Source organism: Colossoma macropomum, unplaced genomic scaffold (genome assembly GCF_904425465.1).
Source record: "Colossoma macropomum unplaced genomic scaffold, Colossoma_macropomum, whole genome shotgun sequence".
Taxonomy (NCBI): domain Eukaryota; kingdom Metazoa; phylum Chordata; class Actinopteri; order Characiformes; family Serrasalmidae; genus Colossoma; species Colossoma macropomum.
Window position 1 is genome coordinate 12518894 of NW_023494797.1, and position 27860 is coordinate 12546753.

General features: G+C 39.4%; 2 protein-coding genes across 2 annotated transcripts; one reads left to right on the forward strand and one right to left on the reverse strand.

Moving 5' to 3' along the window:
* Positions 1-254: 254 nt before the first annotated feature.
* cpt1aa (carnitine palmitoyltransferase 1Aa (liver)) lies at positions 255-16208 on the forward strand. Its single transcript, XM_036584316.1, is given in 20 exon segments — positions 255-483; positions 1050-1224; positions 1332-1474; positions 1659-1830; positions 1968-2072; positions 2526-2612; positions 2614-2664; positions 2870-2947; positions 3041-3148; positions 5470-5554; positions 6234-6429; positions 8893-9081; positions 9197-9302; positions 9865-9978; positions 10125-10289; positions 10407-10538; positions 13512-13664; positions 14319-14432; positions 14726-14818; positions 14965-16208. Coding segments are annotated over 19 exon segments (2319 nt in total). The 5' UTR covers positions 255-483; positions 1050-1083; the 3' UTR covers positions 15052-16208.
* Positions 16005-25812, reverse strand: LOC118817532 (SITS-binding protein-like). Its single transcript, XM_036584317.1, has 11 exons — positions 25337-25812; positions 24736-25186; positions 23271-23442; positions 20946-21153; positions 20319-20469; positions 18682-18855; positions 18166-18422; positions 17945-18081; positions 17732-17853; positions 17404-17583; positions 16005-16511 (listed from the first exon to the last, which is right to left on the reverse strand). The coding sequence occupies exons 1-11, from the start codon at positions 25339-25341 to the stop codon at positions 16335-16337; spliced, it is 2034 nt and encodes a 677-aa protein (XP_036440210.1). The 5' UTR covers positions 25342-25812; the 3' UTR covers positions 16005-16334.
* Positions 25813-27860: the final 2048 nt, after the last annotated feature.

Genomic DNA, 27860 nt, shown 5'->3' on the forward strand with positions numbered 1-27860 from the left:
AAAATATTTAATTTAGCAGAAATATTATGTTTAGTTTAAAGTGTGAGACTGAAGGAACAGTTCAGGCTGAGTTTTTTCAGTTCGGTTTAAGGCTAATCTAAATTTATATTTAATCGGTTTTAGATTTTATAGTATGAATCGGAAGCTGCAAATATAATGGCTAATTTCAGCCTCGTCCACAAGATAACCGTGAACCCCCAACACACACAGCCCAGGGTCCGTTTTTTTCACACGTGCACTTCTACTCCACGCCGACGGATGGCGTTGCTGTTCTCTTCACCGAACCCGCCTAGTAGCTGCAATATGTGGCGGAGCCGCTATTAGCCTCGGAGCTTCGGTGAAGTTGGTAGCGGTAACCAGAAATAGTTCGCATTGAAAACTGGCAAATATAAAATAATCAGAACTGATTTAATGTCTTGTAGTTAAACGTTAACTTAGCGTTGCATTTGAGCATTAAATAAAGCGGCTGCAGACGAAGTGAAGGTGAGTGACAGGTCACTGCATTAAGTAAACAACGTCAGCGAGTCCGTATTTTCTACATATTAGTTGATTCATGTTACCTGAGTCGGTTGTGCTCGTTCACGGTAGCTTCCAGCCAGCACTACTGCAGAAGGAACTCATTGATAATTTGATGGTATTATTTAATCTGCGCTAATTGCCAGTAAAGGGTCCGCTTTACTCATATTACTGATGGTACTGACTGACAGTACCGCCGGTTATATAGTAAAGCCCTTTAAATTTCCACGACTGCTTTCCATAATTCAGCCACGCAACATAATGATATTGCATTTTGTTCTAGCATCTTGATTCGGTAAAATCCAAGTAGCTCTCTCAGATAGGACCATGACAAAGAGGACAAGGGCTCCTTTATAGCCAAATATAGATGTTTTTTTAGCTTACTCCATAGGTTGCCTTCACTTGTGTAAATGATGGTCTTTGTGCTTTTTACTGGTTTTGTCCAGAAATGCAGGCTTTACATTGGCACTGCGTGCATGAACTTTAGCCTAATTTCTCCCGCTCTAAACCCTGTTGACATTTCTCTTGCTCAGTGCTGTCCTCTGGTGACCCTGGGCCCCAGTCAGCATGGCAGAAGCTCATCAGGCCGTGGCCTTCCAGTTCACCGTCTCTCCAGATGGTATTGACCTGCAGCTTAGCCATGAAGCCCTGCGCCAGGTCTATCTGTCTGGTCTCCACTCATGGAAGAAGAAGTTCATCCGTTTTAAGGTACACACCCACTCACTTGGATATCGCATTGTTTGTGCACATACTTGATTCATTCATGCATTTCAAGTCAATAGAAATGGAAAATCTTAAATCTTAAATGTCCACAGAATGGGATTATGACTGGAGTATACCCGGGCAGCGGCCCTGGGTTTATATTGGTGCTGGCAGGGTACCTGGGGAGGGCAAAATATGCTCAGTTGGACCCTTCCTTAGGCCTTTTCCTTAAAGTCGGGAAATACATACCAGTAAGGTAAAGCTGTCGCTCTCATCTCAGTTCTCTTTATCCTCATAGCAGATTGTGCCTTTTATCATCCAGACATTAATATTAGTGTTCACAAGATTCATTTTTGAACAAACGTTTATATTAAATCACTAATTTTGTAGTTCGCCTCGTTTTGGATAGGAACACTATATGTCTGCTCTTGTTTCTGCAGTAAGTACATGTCTCTGGACACCCAGAGGAGAGTGGGTGGCGTCCTGGTTGGCACAGGGCTCTGGGTGGCAATCATATTTACTATGAGGAACGTCCTGAGGGGCCTGCTGTCCTGGCATGGCTGGATGACTGAGCGTCAAGGCAGAATGTCATGGAAAACACGCATTTGGGTGGTGAGTCTCTGACTTGTAGCTTCATCATTTGTGGACTTTATGCTTTTCATGCAAAAACATAATGTACACTGTACAGTTCAGTACAGTTCTTTGGTTGCTATATATCCATTTTTGAACCGATAATGCTGTGTTTTTAGGTGCTTGTGAAGATTTTCTCTGGGATACAAACGCCAAATCTGTATAGCTTCCAGACATCACTTCCAAACTTACCTGTGCCATCTGTGAAGGACACAATGAAAAGAGTAAGACAGGATATTTTGAAGCTTTTAAAAAACACAATTGCCATTTCAGAATTCAAAATTATTGATTAAATATTGGTAGAGAATCAGTCAGCACATGATTTTTACTGATTTTTAAAGCTTGGTTAATCTGTAAAAGTCCAACATTACTTTAATTTTGTGTTTTCAGAGTTAACTTGGTATTTGTCGCAGGTATTGAGGTACAGCGTGTGTGATGTGTGATGACTCACTAAAATGCACGCTGATGGAAACTGTATTCAAGTTTGAAGGAAAACTTACATAAGCTTGCATGGAGCCTGGACCTCAGTTTCACGTACAGATGTTGTGTGCTGTTTTTGCCCAAACGGTGTCCTGGAGGGCCTTGACACTGCACTATTTAATCAGTGTTTGGTCCTCTCATACTGGAGTTGTTCTCAACTGCACTTGGGCACTGAATGAAAACCCTTGTATCCACAGTATCTGGAGTCTGTGCGCCCTCTTCTGGATGATGAAGAGTACAGAAGAATGGAAGAACTTGCTTTAGACTTTCAGAAGAATCTTGGCCCCTAAACTCCAGTGGTACCTGAAGCTGAAATCCCTGTGGGCCACCAATTATGTAAAGCGACTTTTCATTTGTTATGTTTAATAATTCAGAAACCAGCATTTCATTTCTTTTTATGGCAATTAAGTGCAAGTTGTTTATTTTTTTCTGTCAGGAAAAAAACAGGAAATGCATATTAAACAAAGTTATTCAGAAGCCTCAACAAGTGTACTGCACTAGTGTCTTTCTGTCATTTAATCAGACTTGTTGGTTCTTTCAGGTCAGCGATTGGTGGGAGGAGTATGTCTACCTTAGAAGCCGAAGTCCAATCATGGTCAATAGCAACTATTATGTAATGGTAAGAATCTCATCACACACCACATAATACTAGTTCTTCCAAAATATATAATGCCGTTCTTCTTTTAAACTCCTTGCCCTTCCCTCCCTCCAGGACTTCCGCTACATGTTCCCTTTACAAAGTCAGGCAGCGAGGGCTGGTAATACCATCCATTCCATCATGCTGTATAGGAGGAAGCTGGACCGAGCCCAGATAAAACCGGTTTGAACACATTAATGATTGCAGCTTGTTATTTTGATTTAAGAAAGCATATTAAAACTCCAGGACCAAATACTTGCAATAGTAGTAGTAGAGTAATAATGACTGTACTATTATTAATAGTAAACTTCGTAGCTAGTGGTGGGCAATATGGCATTATTTATAGTTAACAAATTACATCACATTATTTCACAATATGCTTTTCTGCACATATCGTAGAAATCATCGCAACTTGAAGTGGAATTCCACCGATTTGTCAAAATTTCTGCACTATTCAGTTGCTGAGTAAACTGTTTGATTAAAGTCATTCAGAATGGTTTGATATGAAATGGTTAATTGTAGAGAAACTTACAGATTTTCTTTACAATGGTGGTGATAGGAACCAGGGACGTCTACAACGCAAATATAGCCTCTTTATTTAGTATTCGAAATAGTCAGTGAACTACACTTGTCTTAGCCAATTTTAAATGTGATGTTAATAATAAAATAATGTCTTTTGTTTTTAAGTACTATTTTGCCTTACACCATTCTGCATTTACCTCTCTGCCTGGCATGTGTGTTAAAGATACGTTTTAGGCCAAAAACTTTAAAATCTCAAAACTATTTATAAACATTGTCTCAGAAATCAGGCAGCATACCTGTAATCATTTTATGCTATTCATATTATTCTATTATGTCATTAAGAATGGCTCACTGGCATTGTCCATGCTCTGAAATAGCTTATCTTGTTGCTGCTATTGTAGCTACAGCCCTGCAGATGGATGAAGACCGCTGCATCCCAAAGCACACATTTCTTTACTTTACCTACTACAATAATGAGTGTACTTCTAAAGGCACTGCACTGTTTTTTTTTTGCATACTATTTAGTGTGCTAGTATGCGGTTTGGGACACAGCAGAAGTAATGCAATGCTTAATCTCAGCCATTCAGCTTTTAGCTTTCTTTTGTTATCACTACAGCAACAAATCAAACAAAATCAAGGCAGTACCCTCAAATATATTGGTTAACATGCTTTAAAAACTCTGTATCCTCCGTCCCCCCCAAAAAAATGTTTTACTGCCTTTGCTGGATCGGTTATGGTTTTATTATCTCATAACAAACTGCCACTGCACTGCTGAATGAACTTGAAGTTGCCTACCAAAATGGTGGCAATGCAACTGCGTGACATCATCAAAATACTGTGATTAACTTCTGTATGAGGTAGTTACTGAAGGTATGAAACTGACATCTGGTTCCATAGTATACAGTGTTCATAGTATATATCATGTTGATAGTATTTTTGGTACTACTAGGGCTTTGCCCGTATGCCAGCTGATCAAACCTGAGAAGAAAACAATTGTAATACATATTGGATATCTTGAAGATGTCTTGAAGTATTATGGCCATATTGCCCACCAGTTTTCTATCTGTTGTACTGACATATATATATATATATATATATATATATATATAAAAATGAAAACTGTTATTTTGGCTAACTGCTATAAGTCACACTAACCAAATAATGGGCTTCAGCCTTTCGCTCAGAAAAATCATTTTAAAAATGTTTTTTCTGAATTTGGTAACTGAATAATCCACTGGCCTTCTTCACAAGAAACCTTTATCCTTACTTAACAATGACATGTACTGTAATAATAGCATGTTGTAGTTATGTAGTTGTATTGTTCAGGTTTCTTGGATTGGTCTGTTTTTTTTTGTTTTTTTTTATCTTTTTCTGAATTTCCCTGCTGGTTTTTGTTCCATGCTTCCTGATGTTGTGTTTGTGGTGGTGCAGTTCTTTGCCCTACCTAACACAGTTCCATTCTGTTCTGCCCAATGGGAGCGGCTGTTCAATACCAGCCGTATCCCAGGCCAAGAAAGGGGTAAGATGAGCCAATCAGAGGCCCCTGCATCAGCCCTCAGAGACCCCCTGCACTAGTCCTGTGCTACCCGACAATGATTAATTCAGAATTAGCTTTACGTTAAAATAATCAACCCCATTGATCTGTTCATTGCCTTAAAACACAGACACTGCTGTGTACTGGTGATACAGGACTATCCCCCAACTCCTGCTCTCCCCATCCCTATTACATTCCTCTAGCATTTCAGTTTTCTCTTTGTGTTTGTGTGTGTGTAGTTTTTTCTTGCATTGCCACATTGATCCCCATCTCTTTATTTTGGCTAATTAAGTTCAGCTCAAACTCCTCTTTCTCCTCCGTGTCCCAGCAGTGACTAGTGACCTCATTCTCTCCCGTACAGATTTCCCGTAGGACCTCATTAGCCACTCTGCCCTTTAAAAGCCCCTCCTCTCATCTTTTGTTTGACCTCTTCCTTTCTGCTTTTCAGCTTTTGCTTCAAAACACTATCCCCATGTGCTCGGCGCAATATGAGCGCGTTTTCAACACCTGTCGCATCCCAGGCATAGACACAGGTACTGAACCCAGACACCTCACTCCACAGCCCGCAAGCTAAACCCAGCACTATAGCACACCTCACAGCTGGCTGCTGTCGACCTAATAGTTTTGCTTCTGTTCCTTTTTTTGTTTAATTATTATTACTCTCCTTTCTTAAGATGGTTAAACAGGCATATTAACATATTTCCGCTGATGTTTCCTAATTTCGGTTGATTGTGACATTAGAAAGATTTGTAATATGAAACGCCTACAAAGAACATACAATAAGGCCAATGTCCTGTAATTTAAGTACACTTGTACCCAGCGGAACTCAAGCCATATGACATTTTTTGGTCCAACTGTAAATCTGTAATTCAGTATCTTCATTCATGGCTTTTGTGAAAGGTCAAACATTTGTTTCATGTCAGATTACTTTAAATATGCACTGTGAGGGGAAAAAATAGGAACCTGACTTGAGCTGTATGTATTGTACATGAAACAAAGGTGTTGACCTAATATCACTCCCATATATACCCCTCTTTGTTGCATGTTGTGGTATTGCACTGTTTGAAGTGTTATTAATAATGGATTCAGCATTCTTGGCATTTTACTGTTTTCTTTTGTGATACTTTTTTTAAAAAAATGTATTTTTCTTACTGGAAATTGCTTTTTCTATGCTTCATCTTCCCCATCACTCTCTCCTCTTTGTGAGTGTAGACACCCTGCAACACGTCTCGAACAGCAGACATATTGTGGTGTACCATAAGGGGCGCTATTTTAAGGTGGGGATGTTTTACGATGGCCGGCTGCTCTTTCCACGGGAGATAGAGCAGCAGATGGAGAGGATCTTAGCAGACACCTCAGAACCCCAGCCGGGAGAGGAGAAGCTTGCTGCCCTCACTGCAGGAAACAGGTGCTTTTCACACACCTTCAGGCCAGCACAGAGGGTCTTTTTACAGTGCTATTCAAAAGTGTGGAATAACTTGCCCTATTACTCTATAGAAAGTAATAAATTATGAAACTCTACATAGTGTACATTAAAATATTATAAACTAGAAATGTATGTTTTACGCTATTTTGGTATTTTGAAAATGAGACGTTTGATAAATATAAAATGATAAATAATCTTTCCGATCACATTTCAAATATGAGGCATTCTGGATATGTTAAGTGAGTAGAAAATTAACTGATGTCCAGCAGGCATTAAGTTAAAGATGAAATATACTTTTCAACATTTTAAGCAAGTGTAGTCTTTTAGTGTATTATTTTTGTTTTGTACAATTTTAGAGTAAGTTTTGTACAATTTTAGAAAAAGGAAAGGAGCACCATGCAAATATTTGGGCACCCCAAGAGATTTGAGTTATCAGATAACTTTTACCAAGGTCTCGGACCTTTATTAGTTTGTTGGCACTATGGCTTGTTCACAGTCATCATTAGGAAAGGCCAGGTGAAAATTTCAAAGCTTCATAAAACTCGTCAAACCTTGTCCCAACAATCAGCTGCCATGGGCTCCTCTAAGCAGCTGCCTAATGCACTAAAAATAAAATAATTTATGTCCACAAAGCTGGAGAAGGCTATAAGAAGATAGCAAAGCATTTTCAGGTAGTCGTTTCCTTAGTTCATATGGCAGTTAACAGGAACAGTGGAGGTCAAATTGAGGTCTGGAAGACCAAGAAAACTTTCCGAGACATCTGCTTGTAGGTTTGCTAGAAAGTAAATTGATACCCCTGTTTGACTGAAAAATACCTTCAGAAAGATTTAGCAGACTCTGGATTGATGGTGCACTGTTCTACAATGCAGTGACATGGACAAATATGACCTTCAAGGAAGAGTCATCAGCAGAAAACCTTTCCTTTATCCTCACCACAAACTTCATCGAAAATCTGTGGACAGAACTCAAAAGAGCAGTGCATGCAAGGCGGCCCAAGAATCTCACAGGACTAGAAGGCTTTTGCAAAGAGGAAAGGGTGAAAATCCCCCAAACAACAATTGAAATGTGCTGGCTACAAAAAGTGTTAAGTTGTGATGCTTGCCAAAAGGGGGTGGTACTAAGCACTGATCATGCAGCTATTCACTTAACTATTCAGGGGTGCTCAAGCTTTTGCATATTTATAATAATTTCATTCTTGATGTTTTATAGCTTTTTTAATCATTTTCCATCATCTACAGCTCCATTTATTGTTCTCACTTACATTTATATTAATGAGACACTAATGAGATTAGAGCAAAGGGGCAGGATTAGTGTGGCATATGACGTAAGAATGCTGGAATGAGTTGTTGATTGGTTTGCAAAGTTTGGTGGTCAAACAATGCCGTTTCATCATGGCATAATAAATAGAATCCCTGTTCTTCACGATTTTGCATCACTGTATCATAAAGCATTGTTACTGGGAATGCATAATATATTGATATTGCCGATTTGATGGAAAACTGTTACTATTATCTGTCCCATATTAGAATTATAACTGATAATTATAACCAAAAACTTGATGTTCTGTTTTAAGCTTGTGCATGTCCTGAAGCATGTGTAGCAGTAAGTGTAGTCACAAATGCTGGAAATTTCTAGATGCCCTCTGCTGGCCGCTCTGAATTTTCCTGTAACAGCCACTGGCAGGCATAATTTATTTACCACTTTTATCACAAACTGTATTTTAGTTCATTAGATATTTAGATATTTAGTTCATTTTTTTTTTTAATTTACAACAGTGTTACACATTTATACATCAGATTAATGCTCCCAAAAGCTAAGATGTTCAGATGTAAGGATTTCTGGTAACATAGACAGCAGCGATGACGTGGAGGTAAGTAAAACAAGTGAATAGGATCACTAAGGTATTCCAGTGTCTGATATGAAGTTAATTTTATCTAAATTTATAAAGACAAATCAGATAAACGAGTTGCAAAACCAGTCCAAAAAAGTAACTTGCAGGGGCCGTTTCCCTTTACGTAAGCCTTTTTAATATTTTTCACTTCTATCTTTAGTCTTTCAAAATACATGGTTATGTTGCTGAGGGGAGTTCTTTTAGTGTGCAGCCATTAGCTACATGGGTATATAATAAAACCTTGTATCAAGGTTCATCGTTAGGTAATGATAATCACAGTAAGGTGTTAATTATCAGTTATTGCATCAAACCCAGAAATTTGGTTTGTGTGTATTTGCTACACCCCTAATTGTGTGGTATTCTTGCCCTATTCTGTCGCATCAAGAGCAGCGGTGTCGCCCAGTATGCTCTGCCAACAGCAACCTTAATTTCATAAGTTTACTGCTTCCCAGATCCATTCAAATTATTTTAAACTTGTGAAGCACAGAACATTTTGTGCATTTATCTAGGACCTATAGCCTGATATCTCATTACTTTGTTCTTCTGCGTGTCAGGGTGCCCTGGGCGTGTGCCCGTGATGCCTATCTCAGACAGGGCAAGAACAGGCAGTCTCTGGATGCTGTGGAGAAAGCAGCTTTTTTTGTCACTCTGGATGACACCGAGCAGCGCTATGACTCAGACAACCTAAGTGATTCTCTTAGCAGCTTCGCCAAGTCCCTGCTGCATGGCAAGTGCTATGACAGGTAAGGAACGTGCAAAAATGACAAGAACCTGTTTTGAACTTGTGTGAGAGTTTGGAAGTGCTACCTGTTTTGCAGGTTGCTTGGCCTGGCTTAGTTTTACCTTTTGCCTTTTCAGATGGTTTGATAAGTCTTTAACCCTGATCATATACAAGAATGGAACGATGGGCCTGAATGCAGAGCACAGCTGGGCTGATGCTCCAATTATAGGCCACCTCTGGGAGGTAAATGCATGCATAGTCACACGCATCAATAACCCTAGTTTCATTAAGCATTTATTGGCATTAAGTCCCGGCTGATGTATCGGTTGCCGATACATTTATTGGAAATAAACATGGTTGTTGTGTTTTGACATTTTTATTCTGTATTATGGATGCAGTTTATCTAAAAGTCTGAAAAATTGTTGAACGTACCAAAATTGTCATTTCGGCCTGTAGCGTTTTGTCTTAAGACTTGAATTTGTGCTGTTTTTGAGTTTAAGAAATGTGAAAAATGAGAACTGATAATTATAACTGACAATTCACAGCTGACAACTGATAGGCATATCAGTTAGTAAAGCCCTGTATAACTAAGACTGTAGCAGTATAAAACGTAATATAAAATATATTATCAGTTATCTGAATTTTTAGCTCCTTATAGTCTGTATCTTTGTCACAAATTTTTGTTGTCATATTGTTTAGGCCCTCGTTGGAAACCCAAATGTAATCGGTGCAGTCTTTATATGCCCGTCCTGATCTTTAGTCTCAGATACTAACATGAACTGTGGAAATTTTTTTTGGTCAAAAGCATGTGTTGTCGATGGACCTTAAACTCAATTACGCACCTGACGGCCACTGCAATGGAGAGCCTCACCGCAGCCTCCCTGGACCACAGAGGCTGCAGTGGAATATCCCATCTGAGGTCAGTCCCTGGAGTAGAGCTACCAAAACCGCAGCCCCACATGTTCCCCCTAATTGATCTTTATTGTAAACATGGTAGACCAAAACCTGACTCACCTTTTGGCTGTGACTGACATGCTCTCTTGTTTCTTTGCATATTTTTCTTAGTGCCAAAGTATGATCACCAACTCCCTGGCTGTGGCCAAGGCTTTGGCCGATGACGTGGACACCCACCTCATCCTCTTTGACGATTTCGGAAAAGGCCTGATCAAGAAGTGCAAGACCAGCCCGGATGCCTTTATCCAGATTGCCCTGCAGCTCGCCCACTTCAAGGTCAGGATTATTAAAACACTGTTGCTGTTTGTCAGTATCTTGAACAAAGTTAGTGTACTATAGTGTACTATACATACATCATAGTTCCCTCACCTAACATTTATATGTGTTCTGTAGGACAAAGGGAAGTTCTGCTTGACGTATGAAGCATCCATGACTCGTCTATTCAGAGAGGGACGGACAGAGACCGTGCGCTCCTGCACCAAGGAGACCTGTGCCTTCGTCAGGGCCATGGTCAACAACGAGCCGGTACTACACTCTGCATGTCATTTTAAGCAATTTGAATAGTTTTAATTGGTTTCGTTCTTTGTGTTTTCTTTTTTTTGTTTTATTTTGTTTTATCAAAACACTTGTTTCAGCTAAAGCTAGACAGCTAGCTAAAGCCCCTTTCACACATGCACATTTACCCAGGAATTTAATGGTACTTAAACAGGGGAAAGGGTTAAGTGTAAATGCAAGCTGGAGTCAAAATCCTGGACATGGCGGTTTACCTGCATGAGACTTTCCACAATTCCCAGGAAATTACCAGGACAGTTCATGTGTAAACAGAAGCTGATACATTACTGGGAAATACAAAGATGTCTAAATACTGCTGTTAAAGCTTACTGTTTCCTTTTTTTGTTTTTACAGTTTAGTTGTGCAAATGAAAATACCACGGGATTGTGTTTTGTACATAATTGTAGAGAAGAGCAGCAAAAATCTACTATGTGCGTGTGTATGGTTGCTACTGTGCAAATGCGCTGCAGCATGGCCGGCAAAGCAGAACATTTGTTTTTACAGAATGTTAGAGCTTTCAGATTTTGCCAGAAAAAGTTGCACAAGTGTATTTTTTGCACATTGAAGAATCCAAACCTGTCGTAAACCAGGGAGTAGCCATATGTCTGGAGAATTGAAGTTTATTTCTTGTGGGCAGGTACCAGACATTTAGCCAGCTTGTGAAACTGTGGACTGACACAGTTTTATAGGCTGGACTGATGCCAAGATTAGGCCCAGCCAATACATGACAAGTGACAGGTGTGACACACATGAGCATGTAGGGATAAACAAAAATAGGCAGAACAGAACATTCTAGGTACAATCACAGCACATGCACCCACAATATATACTGAATATAGTAACATATAACACAGTATTAAACACATTACACAGCAGTACATTCCTTCAGTATGATTAAGAACTGAAGGAGCCGTTGGCCTTTTATGTTGAGAATGTTATCTTCTGTTTGCTGGGATTTTTGTGGCATGTAAGAACATGTGCATCACAGTAAAATACCCTAAGAAAAAAAGACTTTTCGGGGAGAAGGAATGTTCTTAACTTTGAATGTTAGTTAATCTAACAAGATTGGGCCTCATTCTCAAACCGTTCCTAAATACACAGTTTTCACAAAGATTCTGACATTCATCAATATTTTCTTATTTGGGATTAGTTCTTAGGTAAGAACAGAATCAAGAGCGCAAAGGTGCGAACAGTTCTGTGGTTTAAGAACACATCATGAATCTGACGTAGAAATTTTCTTAGGACTTTTCTCAAGAACAAATTTAAGAAGAAACTTAGGAAGATATTGGTGAATGTTTTCCAAGCCGTTTTGGAGCATTTGTGTTGCTTCATTTATTATGAAATTGTAAAACATTTTGAGAGGCAGCTGGCATTTTTAAATCCTGAAAAAAAACAAAAATTGGCATACAAGGTCTTCTTCAGACAGTGACGATAAGTCTCTAATTTTCTCCTTACTGTTGTTGTGAGCATTTGGCAGCCCAAGAAAAAACTAGATTGCCTTTGCCGAGCACATAGTGACATTCACACTTCATCGTGCACTTTTTGGCAAGCACACAATCTACTCTGACATTCTGACACTTGCAACTCCTTTCACACTTCCACACCACATGAACTGCTCCTGCATTTTGTAAGTCTTTCGAGCTGCATGATTTCTTCAAAACAACCTCAAGTCCTAATCACACCGCTTAGCCAGCCGTGTTATACTACTTCACTTTCTCTGAAACTCATGACATCCACATGAGCAGTACGCATGTTGAAATACAGTGATTCCCAAATTTTTTTTCATTAAGGCTTATTACGCAACATGAATGACGAGTCTAGTTTTTTTTCTGTCACAGAAGCTCATGAACTTTGGAAACCAGGCCAACACTGCAGCTCTAAGCCTTTGAAATCAGAAGCAAACATGTCCAGTCATAAAGTATTTTATAGGCCCAATGGCCTTAGCTTGAAATAAAAGAAATATGCTCACATTCATACTACAAAGCTTTTTTTTTTTTTTCCTTTCCATTCTCCTGCTTTGCACCTAAGCGACTTGCAAAACTCAGCCAACGTGAGTGGAATTTGCTGTCTTGTGTTGGGCTGGTTACCATGCTTACCGCTTGAAAAGGCTAACATTTTGGAACACCCTGGCTTCAACGTTTCAGCCAGAGCATACATCAAGAGTGCACGCGGAGTGCCTTAAGCTCAGCACTCTGAATGTCTGAACCTGTATTCTGACAGTGCTCTGAATTTACAGATGAACAGAGTGTGCTTTGGCACTCTGAGAGCAAATTTACAAACACATGTCAGCTACAAGGACTTGAATCAGTACATATCATCCAGTGTAGGGAGTGAGTTATTGTACAAGATAATGTGTATTATATTGTAACAGCTGCCAACCTCTGCTATGTCCAGATATTTATCGTTATGATGATAAATTGTCAACGTTGTGTCATGATTCCCTTTTTTTGTGCAAATCGTGTATATTGTCAGTACTTCAAGAACACTGTGAAACTCCATGTTTCATCACAAAAAGAGCACCTTTAGGCCTGGTTAAATGGATTTACTGTGGCGCAGTATGTTTAACTTTGAATAAAAATTATTGTATTTGTGGTCTTTTTTTTTACCCAATCTATCAGACCTCAGAAGCTAAATCCTGTCATGCATATTGTGCAAATGTCTAAGTATTGTGCCATATGCTTTAATGTCTACTCAGTATTTTACGCAAGTTGGTAATTTTTCTGACCAGTGCTCCCATGGCATTTATGAAAAGAGCCAGGCTAGCACGTTCAAAAAGCTGCTTTGGAAACAAATGAAAGACAAAGTTGCTTTATGACTCTCATATAATACTTGCTATCCATCTTTGTGGATCTTTCTCAGTGACAGGTATTTTCTAAAGTTTGGATGTCAATGTGGCATTACTGTGGTGAATTTTCCACAACTCACTGACCCTTCTCTATCTCACAGAGAGAGAAGAAACTGAGCTTGCTGAAACAGGCGGCTGAGAAACACCAGCAGTTGTACCGTCTAGCTATGACTGGGAAAGGCATCGACCGTCATCTCTTCTGCCTCTATGTGGTGTCAAAGTACTTGGGACAGGACTCCCCCTTCCTTCAAGAGGTAGGATGAAACCAAAGGTGACCAGATGTGATTCCAGGAAGTAGGAATGCAGTGTTATCGGGATTGTGGGTCAATGCCCATAGGCAACATGTAGAAACTGGGAATAAATTTACTTGGATTAACATTAGAGAAATAGCACTTTTATTTTTATTAGGTTATAAACACAGTAAAATTAATAAAATGCAAACATTTTAGCGAAGTAGCCTAGCATCAACTAAATGCTCTGCTTTTACCAGAGAACAATCAATACATCATCAAAAATCAGTTTAAAAATCTGTCCCCTGGCAATTATTTTATTAAAAGCAATTATTTGCTGATACCAATATGATTCCAATATCATCATGTGTCCCTACCTGAAAGGTTAGTCAGGGGATGTTATGCTTTGTCTTATCTAAATATGCTCAGGTTGAGTAATGATAATCTGCTGTTACATACAGAACATGTTGCATTATTATGATTATTATGATTACTATTATTACCTTTTGGTAGTATTAGCAATGCCTATATTATCACAAAAATCCTTTTGTTCCAGACCTGTACTATTTTCTGTGTCAGTATAATACATAGTAGATAAAGGTGATGTAAGGTAGTAATAGACTTAATAAAACAGCAGTATTTTTTTCCAGTGACTTGTCTATGTTCACATATGTGCAGGTGCTTTCAGAGCCATGGAGGCTATCCACCAGTCAGACTCCCATGCAGCAGGTGGAGCTTTTTGATCTGGTGAAGCATCCTGAGTATGCTACCAGTGGTGGAGGCTTTGGTCCGGTAAGTTCCATATGAATAACAAACTTCTATCAAACTGTGTCAATTTCTAATTACCTTGCATATAGCAAAGTGAGTGTGTTTTAGGTCCCCAACCAATAAAATACACGTAAATTGATTGCCTGTTTGTCTGACATTGTGTCGTTGTCTTAGTGTTATCTGTGTTTAGTAAAAAAAAACTCCACAATGAAATCTGTTTGGAACAAATAAATCAAACATAGGGCATTGCCAATTCTCCTGAAACCCATGGAAATCATGTTCACAGAATTCTGGATGGTTTTGTTTTGCTGTGACAGGTGGCTGATGACGGTTATGGTGTGGCCTACATTATTCTGGGTGAGAACCTCATTAACTTCCACATCTCCTGCAAGCATTCCAGCCCAGAAACAGTAAGTACAAAACCAGAGGTTTTGTTTTACATATAATGCACTCTTTATTGAGTATACTGATGGTGTCAGAAGTGAATCTCGGAATCTTTGGCTGGCTGTTTGAAAATCTCTTTCATGTCTCTCTTTTTTTTTTTCCCTCTCTTCAGGACTCTCATCGCTTTGGCAACCACATCAGACAGGCAATGCATGACATGTTGGGTTTGTTTCAGCTGGAACCACAGGCTCTGAAGTGAAAAGGCAAATGCTTTACATTCTTCATTTAATTTTGGTCTGTTGCTTTTTTGAACATGATACGAGTAATTCTAAGTTGAAGGATTTGAAATTTTTGATGATGGATGCGTCTGAAAGAATGAGGGAGACTGTGTGTGTGTGCGAGTGTGTGTGTGTGTGTGTGTTTACGAGAGTTCTGAGAACTGATTCAAAAACAGGGATGTTAAATACACAGGTGCCTTGATGAGAGTCTTAACTGAAAGTGGAAAGAGAGGGAAAAGTAAGGACCAAGCATTAGGCAGTTAAAATGAAGCAAATCACCTAAAGCATTTAGACGTGTTACTCTCGGTATTTAGTTGTATATACTTAGCTTTGAGAGATACTGCATATCCTCAAACCCCACTTAACAGTCTGTTGACAACTTATATTTCAGTGGGAAAGAACCTCTTGACCATAGGTGAGTGAGGAAGTAGTTTATTTACATTACCTAAGCTCTGCATAGCTACACAGTCTTAATGTGGTTGATGCCATCACTGTGGTAAAGCTGTTTTGAAGTGTTACCAAGCGCTGATATTGTGATTTCAGTAGAAATCTTGCTAGCCTTACTGGCTTTCCAACTCACAGCATTGCTGTTGCTGTGCTGCACTCATTTCACAGTACAGGGTCATTACAGAAAGCCAGTGGTGAGTGGTTTAGTGTACAGTGCTATAAACGATAAAGTATTTTAATTTTTTTGACCAAAAAATTAGGGTAACATAGGTTTTTGATTAATTTTTTTTGTTAAGCCTTGCCATAAGAAATTACCACAGTATTGCTTACAAACCACAGCGAAAATTAATAATAGGGAATATTTTGGAATTTGTCCTGGTCCCTGACCTGTTCACCGCACATAATGTCAGTGTACATTTCTTTTTATTTTATTGCACTTAATTTTTCTTTTGTAAAAAGAAAAAAAATGAAATTTGAAAACATTGAATGCAGTCACATTATTTATTGTCTATTCCTTTCATGCAGTTTATTGTATGTGTGCTTGATGTCAATATGAAGATTATGTACAATTGTGAATGAACATAATGCTCATACACCAAAATTAAACTGAATGTGAAACATTTGTCTCTTTGTATAGCAAAACAATGTGAAATATTCACAGCTTTTTCAGAATAAAAATACATACCATGTATTTACTGTATCCCACAACAAATTAGTATTAAAAAAAAACACAAGAATCACATTGTGTTATTGACAAGACCAGTCTTTAAGAAAGTGCATCTTGTGCATGGAAGAAGTGTATGGAGCCGCTTGGGCTTCAAGACCGTATCCGTAGGAAGACGGCTACCTTTTCCAGTCCGACAGAATAACTATGTAGTAGAGTCCCTCCATCAAAAACTTGGCCATTCCACCGATCTCTCCACTGAATTCCATCTCCTGGTAAGTAAATGTTCCTTTTAACTTTTCCCTGATCAGTTACAGGTGCTACCAGGACCTAGATGCATTTTAAGAAAGATGGCGTTAGGAAGAACTTGCGTTTGAGAGGAAAACCACACCTTGCGTGTCTAATTTCATATCTAATTTCAGTCTACCTCCTGTTTCCTGTGACAGTTTTCATGCCCTACCAGCCCACATCCTCCTTGTTTTTCAGTTCTGGACTAGTAAAAGGGTTCAAAACTGTACCTTTCAGAGTTCAAACCTCTACTAGGGTGGTACCTTCAAGGGTTACAATATTGACTCTATACACCTTGTATTGCTCCAAGCTTTCTTGTTTATTTTCTACTTAAAAAAAAGTCTGTTCATGATTATGAAAAGATACATTTATGCACCTTTCCTTTGGAAACCCACTTAAGGTACACAACTGGATCTTAAGGACTGTTGTTATATCTTGGGTGACCAAAACGCACTCACGCTTCACCCTTCTTTCGTGCTGTTAACGTCTAAGTCCTACCCCTGTTCCTCGAAGTGGGGTCCACCTGTTAGCTTGAAGCAGAAGCCCCCTAGACTCCAGACTCTTGACTAAATCTACCCTATTGTGTGGTACCATGCTCATGTTTCCTTTCAGATGCATGAAGCCTGCCACTGAACCTTTCCAAACAGCTGCTCACACATTATAGGGAAGATAAACACTAATGGATTAGAGCACTGACTGCCCAAGTTCTATGTACAGGAGTCTGTAGATGCCCATGATTTGACAGTACCAATGTAGGCTAACATGAAGAAAAACTAAACGATCCTTTCCACCCAGAAAGCAGGGTTGTGCCATGGCAATGGTATCAGCACTCAAACCGAGGTCTTAATGATGGGTCTTAGGGACTTGAATGATGCCAGTCTGGAATCATTCAAAATGTTTTTTTAAATTGAACTTCCTAATATCTGTTGCATACCTCAGATCCAATGAGGAATTCATCATCAATAGTAAACGTAAAGGGGTCCTCTGGACTGATCCACCACAGCGGCCTGTAGATTGGATTTGTTGTTTGCCTCCATTCATGAGCGTACTTCAGTAGGAGAGGAACCACAAAGTCATGGTGCAGTGACAGATAGGACTTAGTGAGGTTCAGAACCTAAGGCAGAGGAGTGAGAAGACTGGTTGTCTGCCAAGAAAAATAATATTGGACAGAAAAATGGGTATTTGAAATGTTTGCTAGTGGCATACCAAAATTCGATTAGGTTTTCTGCCTTTGTTTTGTCTTTGGTTTGTTATATACACACCCAGTATTTGCTAAAACTCCATGGAGGTGTCTGGAAGGAGATAACTGGGAGAAATGAGACAATTTCTAGCCAACGGATAAAGAGCTCTTCATCACTAAACATGTGATCAACCAGTGAGCCACCTGTATACAGAAAATAGATCAGATGTAAAATAAATAAATAAATATGAATCTAACTAGTAAGAATGTAAATATCTAAGAATCTGAGACTTGCCAATGGCATCAGAAATGAAGAAGTTATATCCTAGAATACTGTAGTGCAAGATAGATGGAATGATGCCCTTAATTCCTGTGTAGCCCCAGCTGCCTTGCAGTGGTGACATCATTATGAACAATGGTACATCACTGGTCCTGACAAGGCAGAAATATACATTATCAGTTACTAAGTTTCAAAAGTCAAAAAGTTTGTTAAAGAGATCTCAAGTTTCTTTGTACCTTGACCCTGAGGTCACTATAGCTGTCCTTCCAACCCTCATAGCAAGGCCAGCCAAGAGCGTGATGTACTCTTGACTGACCTGAACCTCTGGAAGGCCACCAGAGAGGCTCCCTTCCCCTCCCTCCAGAATGACGTACTCTGCGTCCAGCTGGGCAGACCAGTTGCCCGCTCGCTCCAAGAACCACCTGACTGCTGCTGGGTTGGAGATGTTCAGCTTCACACAGATATCTCCTTTCCATGGGTTCATTAAAGGAACCTGTGGCAAAAGGCCAGCAGACAGCAGACCTGGCTCAAATGGATGCAGCCAAAAGAAGTAAATGATTGACAGTGTACAGTACATTTCATTGTTAGACATGTATATAATGTTACAGAGTTATATATTTCCAGCTGTATGCACAATATGTCAGGTACTAGTGGCTAGCAAAGGCCAAAAACTGGGTAAACTTGCTGATCCAGTTTGTCCAAAAATAATAAGAAATTATGTAATATGACCACCTTCATTTTTATCCTCTTACCACATGTCCCTGTGTGGTAGTCAGCCGGCTGAGCCAGAAGGCCTCTTTTCCTTCCTGAAGAGACATCTGAAACTGCTGGTTATTGACGCTGACGTATGGCGTAAAAGTGACAGAAATGTTGAGGTGTCTGACCAGTGGAAGGTTCCTGTTCCTTCCATGGGAATAACTGTGGCCCTGATTAAAAAGATGTTTAGGTTGTTATTTATAGCTGTGTTTACATGCATTTATTTAAAGTTATTTAAATGTGCAATTACGATAGTCTCAAAAGAATCTACCCTCAAGAAGCTAGAATTAAAACAATTGACTAATTTTCTAGACACTAATAATAACCGAGTTTGGCTCAGACAGTCCAGGACTATTAGAAATGTGGATGAGAGGTTGTGGAGACGGCATCTAGAACTGATCGTGTGGATGAAAGCTGTATAGTAGCTGCCCAAGTCTGGCTGGCGTGCTGACCAGAGGAAGATTCACAGGGTCAACGTGAAGCAATGTGAGGCCCGGAATGAGGTGGGCCTTTGGTATTTCTAGAAGCAGAGCCACAACTTCCCACCCTCCTCAATGCTCACATGGTCTAACTAAAACCATCACTTTGCCTTATTCTTACAAATAGAATTTTCATTTACTTTAACCTCTTAATAATAAACATTTGGCTTATTATTCAGTTATTAATCCTAAGGCTTATTATGCAGTAATTACTGTGATGCTAATATGCAAGTTATGTAGTTACAAGGCCTGTCATGATCATTTAATTGTTATTTTTTGTTAATTGTAAGAAATCAAAGTACAAGCCTGAAGTGGCCAAACTGGCAGATTAGCTATCTTGCACTCTAGCTGCCAATGCATAGTAGCTGTTAAATAACAACAGACACAGCTTAAGCTAAATAAATAAACAGTACTCCCTGCTGCCCTCTAAATTATTTGCGTAACCAGTGTTTTTCATTTTTTAGAAGGCAAAAAATGGGCTTATTAAGTGAATAATAAGACTAAAGAGTCTTTCAAAGAATCCAAAATACTTAAAAACATGTAAAAGAGGCCTTTGTAAATACTGCATCTAAAAACTGTATTTGGCAGAAAATGAATAGAACTTTGTGTCCATCAGGCTTTGTTTCTTACTGTAAGAGACCAGTAGGAGATGTCTGAAATGTAGATTATCAGGGTAATTACAGGTATCAACAAATTCAATTTAACATTTTCTAAGTCTTTTTAATGCCACATTTTGAGAAATTTGGAGAAATGTTTAATGCTTTAAAGCCTGCAGTTTTGTACGTTAACATCCCACACAGGATTTAGTTCTACTTAAACAGAGACATCTGAAGCACTGAATGAAGACATTCAAGTAGCATATCCTTTACTTTTAGTATTACAGTTTTGCTTCAGTAAAGCCTAACTGAATATTACTGGAGAGGATTTTACTTCATATACAAATATTGTAATGACAAAAATTAGATTTTACTTCATATACATAAAATTTGTAATGACAAACATACACTGTTTATTATACAAATTGCAAACAAGAAACGCATGAATTTTAATTGACTTTAATCAAGTAATCGTGATAGCCCTAAACTTTTCCAGAGATAACCAGATAAGTAAACCCTTAACTCTTAAAGTCACTGCGCTCATTGAAATTTACAGACCGTTTTCAGTAGCAAAGAGGTGGAATGTTCATCAAGGCTGATAATGCCCTCATTAAGCTGGTGCCTCTTCAGCCGGTTGGCAAACGTCCTCAGCTCTTTCTCCAGCTTCGCGCCAGAGTCTGTGTTCACCACCAGCTTCCATAGAGGTGACCTAAAATGATCATCCAAGTCAAAACATGCCAAAAGACCTGTGTCTGAATCAAGTTTGACTCACCACTAAAAGACAGTGAAGAACGCATGGTACTGACATTTTTTTCACATCGTAGTACGATTCTGAATGAAAACAAATGTTATGTCAATGAAAATATCTGCATGGCAGCTTTATTGGTAGCACACGTCTCTAGTTTCAGAAAGTGTCCCAGTCTCTAAACATGTATCAGATACGCAGCACATGAAGAGACTGTGAACAGCTGGTCTGGGATATTAGATATCAGAAATCAAGAGTAACATAGCTCATGTCTGTGTAGTGCAACTATAAGTAAAGTAGTGTCAAAATAAACCAGTTTATCTGAATTTGACATAGAAACCAGTGGTGGCTCTGAATGAATTTCCTACAAAATAAGACTAGCTTGTGCACTAGAGAAACATCTTTCTAAAAAGATATTCTTATATTGGCATGTTTGTTACCTTAAGATGCCCAGGTCAGGCAGCTGTGGTGAGTGGAGCCTGCGTTCGTGTGCTATTTTCTGATGAACAGTTCTGAGATTGCGACCCACGCAAACTCTGTACTGTAGAGGCTGTGTGACCCGTATTTGCTGTGGCTGGACACACAGCTTCAGATTACTGTCGATACCAACATTCAGGGGCACATCTGGAGAAAGCAGCACTGCAACACCTGTCAGGAGAAACCATGTAAAGTACCAGGCTCACAATACTCACTGACCTATAGCATAGCCTATTTTTAAATCAGACTAATTCTACAGAATGATATTTCAGACGCTTAAAGAAATTCCTGATTTTGAGCATAATGCAATCATTAAGATGTAAGCCAAGTCATTCAGACTGTTTTGATCTGAAATGGTTCATAGTAGAGATTTTTACTAAGTCAGAATTATTCACAATGGTGGTGATAGGAAACAGACATCTGAAGAGTTTAATGCCTCTAAAAGCTCAAAGTTATTACATTAAATTGTTAGAAATACACTGCATGGTGTCTAAGACAATGTTTTACAGTAGTTCTGAGATCAGATTTTGGCCTCACATATAATTTTAAAACTCATGCAAGTGGAGAGTTACATGTAGGGTGCTGTAAGGCAAAATAGTCCAAAAAGAAAAAACATTTTTTTTTGCAGATTTACAACTGCTTTACCATTATTAACATTATATGTAAAATCTCAGCAGATGTGTATGTTTCAATGGTGAATTTGTATAGTAAACAAAATAGTTACACACATTATGAACACTGGTTCCTGTCTCCACCACTGTAAAGAATCACAGAGTCAGTAAATTTCTCTACAGTGAACCATTTCACATCAAGCCCCTCTTATTGATTTTGTTTCAACTGTTGAATTATGCAGAAATTTTGCAAAATCTGTGGAATTCCCCTTTAAGCCAAGTAAGCTGAATTTCAGTTAAGTAAGTGAGGGATTCCATTGAAAGTGCTTGACTGTGTGCAGAACAATTAAGCAATTTGTTTTCTTGAGTTGTGGAGACACTGAGATAAAAAATCTGTTTTCCCAATATAATAACAATTCGAAAAACTTTCGAAAAGACGAATGTGCAGAGGTCTACTGATATCTATTGATATTTACCAGTACTTAATGCTTAACAAGCCATAAGCCAACTGATAGAAGGCTACCCTGAACACTGCCTTGACATACAAATTTTTATATTTTTCTAATGTTCTTTTATACTGTTCTTTTCTAGATTTCTATTAAATTAATTGTGGCCTTAGGCTTAGGCTAATGAATGTCAACTATCTTGTTATCTCAGAAAAACAGCATTTAACTTTTTCCAGATGTCAAACTAATCGTCATTATTTAGGAAAAACTATGTTTTATTATCTCAAGATGTTCACAAAATCATCGCAGGAAAACAACATTTTTTTATCTTGTGACAATGACAACTTGAAATCACAAGAAAGTGAATTAATTAACGTTCTCTTGAGAAAACAAATATGTTAACCCTTGTGTGGTGTTTGGGTCTGTGGGACCCATTTTCAATGGTTAGCAAAAAGATTATGCTATTTATTATTATTTCAACCTCATATTCCTTGGCCTTTGCTCATTTTCTGTGAAGAACATATAACACATTTTAAATAACTTCACACTGTACAGCCCCTACACATTTATAAGTGTGGAGGTGCTGTGTCCCTTCACTTTTCTCCTCATACATGGCCTGCTGTTAGTGTGTGTGTATGTGTTTGTGTATGTGTTTGTATATGTGTGCGTGTATGTGAGGGTGGACAACATGGACAGGCTGCTGACTGGCTACAGCTGCTAAAGGAGAACCCTACGCTGGCCTCTTGTGATATTTTAAACATCTGGTATTTTTACATACATTGTTTATGGCAGTATTGATTTAAAAAACAATAATGCGGTGGGTCCACCAGACCCACCTTAACACCACACAAGGGTTAAATCACAGCCTTTTAGGGCTTCCGTAAGTAACATCTTTGAATGTCACAAGATTTAATGATCCATAAAGGCCAAATGTCATTGTACACGTACATGCGGACGTGAACGCACACGCTCACGCTCACATTCCAGGTTACTCAAACAAATGTTTCGCGAGTTAACTTGGGCTTATGAACCCATTAAAATACCATCCCAACTGAATAAGCCTATGGCATGTGTTACTATGCCATGCCAACAACCTCAACAATACAGCTCCATAAATAAATCATTATTCAAATAGCTTGTCTCATGTCTTGTCTCTGAAGCTTTTTTAAGCCTGTTATGTGCACGCGTGAGTCTCTCCGTGTGTGCGTGTGAAAGAGAGTGAGTTTCTAACCTGTTGATCCAAAAAACTCGTGGTCCAACACAGAGCCATACCCTGAGGGATTGAGTCTCAAATCACTGACAGTGAAGGGCTGCAGTGGAATATTCACAGTGTTTATGGGCCATTTCTGTGCCTGGACGCCTGCTCCACCATACCAGAAGATATTCTCCATATAAAAACAGTGCTGAAAAAATGAGCACATCCATAACATTGCAGTCAGCTCCTGTCAAATGCTATACGGCTGAAAAAAGGTTGCAGTAGCCATGAAAGATGTTAAATCCTAGAGTTGAACAATATGATAATATTTATCGTTATCGTGATGAATTACATCACTATATGTCACAATATTGTAGTGTTCCCTGCTATTAAAACAGGTTGCACGATTTATAGTGTTTTATTAAAGAGCTGTATTTGGCCATAGCTACGCCTTACACAAAGAGAGTTTGCTAACAGTTCACTCTAAGCCTAAGCTCTGCATCAGAGATGTTACAAAGGACGAGAACGGTCACTGTTTGAATCACAAACATGAATGGTAACACTTGTAACGCTCCCACTCGTTAGAGATCTGCGCAAACGCAGTACCCAGAGCAAGCTGAGAAAACATGTTTTTGTGTGTTACAGAACCAAACGCTACAAACTATGAGGTTTTTGTCAGATGCTATCAGTGATTTCAAATATGTTTTTGAAATGGTAATTTGACTTTCAGTTTCACATTTTTTTGGTCTCTCCTCATTCCAAGAGAAAGGAGTCTGGTCTTGTATGGCTGGAAATAACTGCCCAGCGGCGTTACAAAGATGGCTGCCAAGTGAATAGACGTTCCTTTAAGGACTTTGTAGTTTTTCTCTGAGGATTTGTATTGTGAAGGTGGGGCTAGTCAGAGCTGAGTGTAGACAGATGTTGGGGAGACAGTTATGTGTTCTTTGAGCCAAACGTTAAAAACGTTTTTAAAATGTAATTTGACCCCAGTTTTGGGTATTTTTGTCTCTCCCATTATAAGAGATTCTGGTCTTGTATGGCTGGAAATAACTGTCCAGCAGCATTGCATAGACGGCTGCTAAGTAAACATATTTTCCTATAAGTACTTTGGAAAAACCCAGTGAATAAATGCTTAACCTAGAACTAACATTATACATTCTTAAACACTCTAAAATGTGCAAATGATGATATGGTGGATATGGTGCATATTGTCAGTACTTACAAACCACCTCCCAACTGCATGTTTGACTACCAAGACAGCATAATTGGTCCAGTTTAATGGGATTTAGTGCAGCACAGTGTGTAAAATGTTGAATACAAATAACTGAATTTATAGTTTTTGTAGTATTTTTAAAATGTGGGCTTACTTTGATGGAACTTATGAGATGCCAGGAAAAATAAATATCATGGCATATTGTGTACAGCAGAAACTTCTTGAAGTATGGTGGACATTATGCCATATCGCCCACCTCCATCAAATCCCTATTTTTGGTCAGCTTACCCTCATGTCAACATGACAGTGCAGAGGCATCCACGTTATGTTGTAGCACTCCATGTGAGACAGCTCGTCCAGCTCCAAAACCATCCTCACCTCGACCTGCCCGTCCCACTCAGTGCAGAAACCGCTCGAGTTGAGCCAGCAACGATTCCTCGCAAAACGCACGTGCAGATCAGGGTCTCCTATCTGTCCAACAGAAACTTCCACGACCCTTTTCTCCTCGGAAAGCGTCTGAAACACTAGGGAATGCTTCCTGGACTCCCAGAAAATCCCCGTGAAGCGGCCCTGGAGAATCCAGTGATTGTGGGACTGATCCACCACTTGCCAGTAGATTAATCCAATGGTCATTACGAACAGGAGTCCTATGGCGATGCAAGCGGCTGTTCCTTTCCACGGGTCAGGTTCTGCTCTGTGCTCCGAGTCCCAGGACACTCCGGGGTAAGGGCACGGCTTCCTAACCACATGGTTGGAATGGACAAGGCAGAAAACGGTACAGCAGCTGTGTTTGCGAGGAACAACATGCGTTTGTGCGCTTTTTAAATGCAATTAGCAGAGAGCTGTTGCGCGTGATCTGAAATAGCGTTTGATGTAAAGAGAGACTCACCACATGCTGCTGAGATCGGTGCGGACTGATGAACAGAAAAGATGACCAGGCTCTTCCCATGAGAGGCGTGTGGGTCAGCTGCTTTACTCTGAGGCTGAGGGCCCACAGAATGGCGGGCTGCAACACTGCAGGCTGGCACTGGCCCAGATTCCCGTGTGGCTTTTTCAGGCTGCAAACTAATCAGGATCGATGTGGAAGCAACTGTGAACTCTTCTAGCTCGAATTCTCCCGTTCCACCTTAAATGGGACAGCAGTTAAATTCTGGCGTCTCAAACAAGAAGCTGGCGAATAGGAAGCCAACTTCAGCCTCGTGTAAGGATGAGATATTAATGCTTATGTTTGATCAGTTATGCACACCACGATGAATGAATTAAGCATTAGCGCACAAGAGAGAGCATGTTAACGCGAGGATCACAACAGCCGCGATGCTATACGTGAAAACACATGACCTGGAGTGATTTTATACAAGAATATGCGAAATATAGAAAAACCGAACAGAACAACTGCGTCCGCCAAAAAAGTAGTTCCTTTTGGCGTTTTGGGTAGAGCCATAAAGTTCAAGTATCAGTATCAGATTCAGCTCAGCCTTTTCAGTATTTGCCTGATTGTCCTGAATGTCGTTCAGGATGTTGTTCCAGAAGGTATGAAAAGCTTTTCACAGCCTGTCTTCTCTGCTGAACTGTATTCTGTTCATGTCTGGCTAATTCCAGTTTGTTTAGCTAGCTAGAAAGATTAAAATTTCATGTAGGCCTAATATCACACCCTTCTTCGGAATCTGACTAAATGATTACAGTCTAATGTAATCTAGAAGCATTTGTATGTAGTTAGCTAGCTAGCTACTAAAATTAGCGGTTAGCTGCGGCATAAAGTGAGTCATTTATTCTTGATAACACACGACCCCGAGTGTTCTATTGCTTTTATACAACAGTTAAATAAATAAAGCAATAAATTAATAAACTGGGCCGTGAACGTATGTTTTAATGTCAGCAGTTCCTTCCGCCAAATTATAGTTCCTTAACCAGCAGCTTGTTGCTACGTCAGAGTAACGAGCTCCGCTCACTCGCTGCACAGCGGGCAGTTCGTTCTCCAGCTCCACACAGACCAGCTGACAGTTTGGGAATTTAGTGTAATCTCATCTTCAGAGTCTGACCAAATCGGCTGTGGGTCAGATGTGATCTTAACAGTATCCATTTTCTGTTTGTGCGCAAAGTAAGAAGCAAAAACGTTCAAATGGCTTGAGCTCTCCTACAACTGTCAAAGTCGTTGCTTAGCAACGGCGTCTCAGCGGAGTGATACAGTGTCTGTGAAAAACCTGTGATGTTACGGCGAAATAACAGCACCGTTAGAACGCCTCTCAACCAATCAGCTTGCGTGGCCGGAACTAACTGTTGAACAATACTCAGCAACTGGTGCCCAGCGGAATAATACAGTAACAGTGAAAAATAACAGCATGGGGTGAACGCTTCTCAACCAGTCAGACTGTGTCATTCTAACCAACTGTTGCTTAATATACTTTATTGGAGCATCTGAGTCTTAAATGAGATGCTACCAGAGACGGGGAGCCTAGCATCTTTTTATTTCCCGTTATATCAAACACATGACTGCAAAGCGCCGGAGGGCGCCCGCGAGCAATTCGTCAATGAATGGGGTTAAAAGGAGCTAAACGGCTAAAAAGGGTACGTTAAAATAGTTTCTAATCACTCGCCCAGAACTTTACTTTAATTTTAGAAATTAGGATGTATTTCACAAAAAGCAAAGAAAACTTACCTGTATGCTTCTTTTTTCTACAGCAAACGGGTTTTGGGCAGCAGGACACTAACATTACTGCTACTGCATGAGTGCTGATTGGTTGGCGAGCAGAGCAGCTCATTGGCTGTTCGTGTTCACTGACGTCATGAACGTACATGAGGCGCTGTTTTAAACTCCAATAACTCGAGTTTAAAAGGATTTAAAAATATAACAGCAGTGCTAAGATGTTTTATGTTGTTCTGAGTTTAACATTAAAAATGTTTACGCATTTATAAACTGTGATTTTGCCCAAATGCTCCATTTTAACCCTTTCATTTTGGACTGCCTCAGGAGCGCCCTCTAGTGTTTGAGAAATCCAGAAGACATTACAGAGTGGGAATTCTCCTCCACAAGTTCTCTGATGCTACACCTTAGTAAAGCTTTGAAGATAGAGTTGTTCTTAATGATTGAAATTTGTACGCTGTAAACTTAAATTAGTTGACTTTACTAAAAAGCATGTAAACATATTGCCTTTAAAAAAAAGTAAAGTTACTTAACAGGTTAAATAACTTTGTATGAGTCACTTTTCTCATTTTCAGTGATCCACACTTCGGCAGCAAGTAAGGCTTTCAGGGCTAGTCGCTAAGTATTAGCATGAGGTAGGTTCGTTTTCAAAAGGCAAACTAACAGCCCAATCTCTCTACATTCAGTTTCAGTTAAGCTGGCAGTGCTCTTTCATGATCTGCTTACTGTTGAATTAGGTTAAATTTAAGCAGCCTAGTTAGGTTAACTTCTC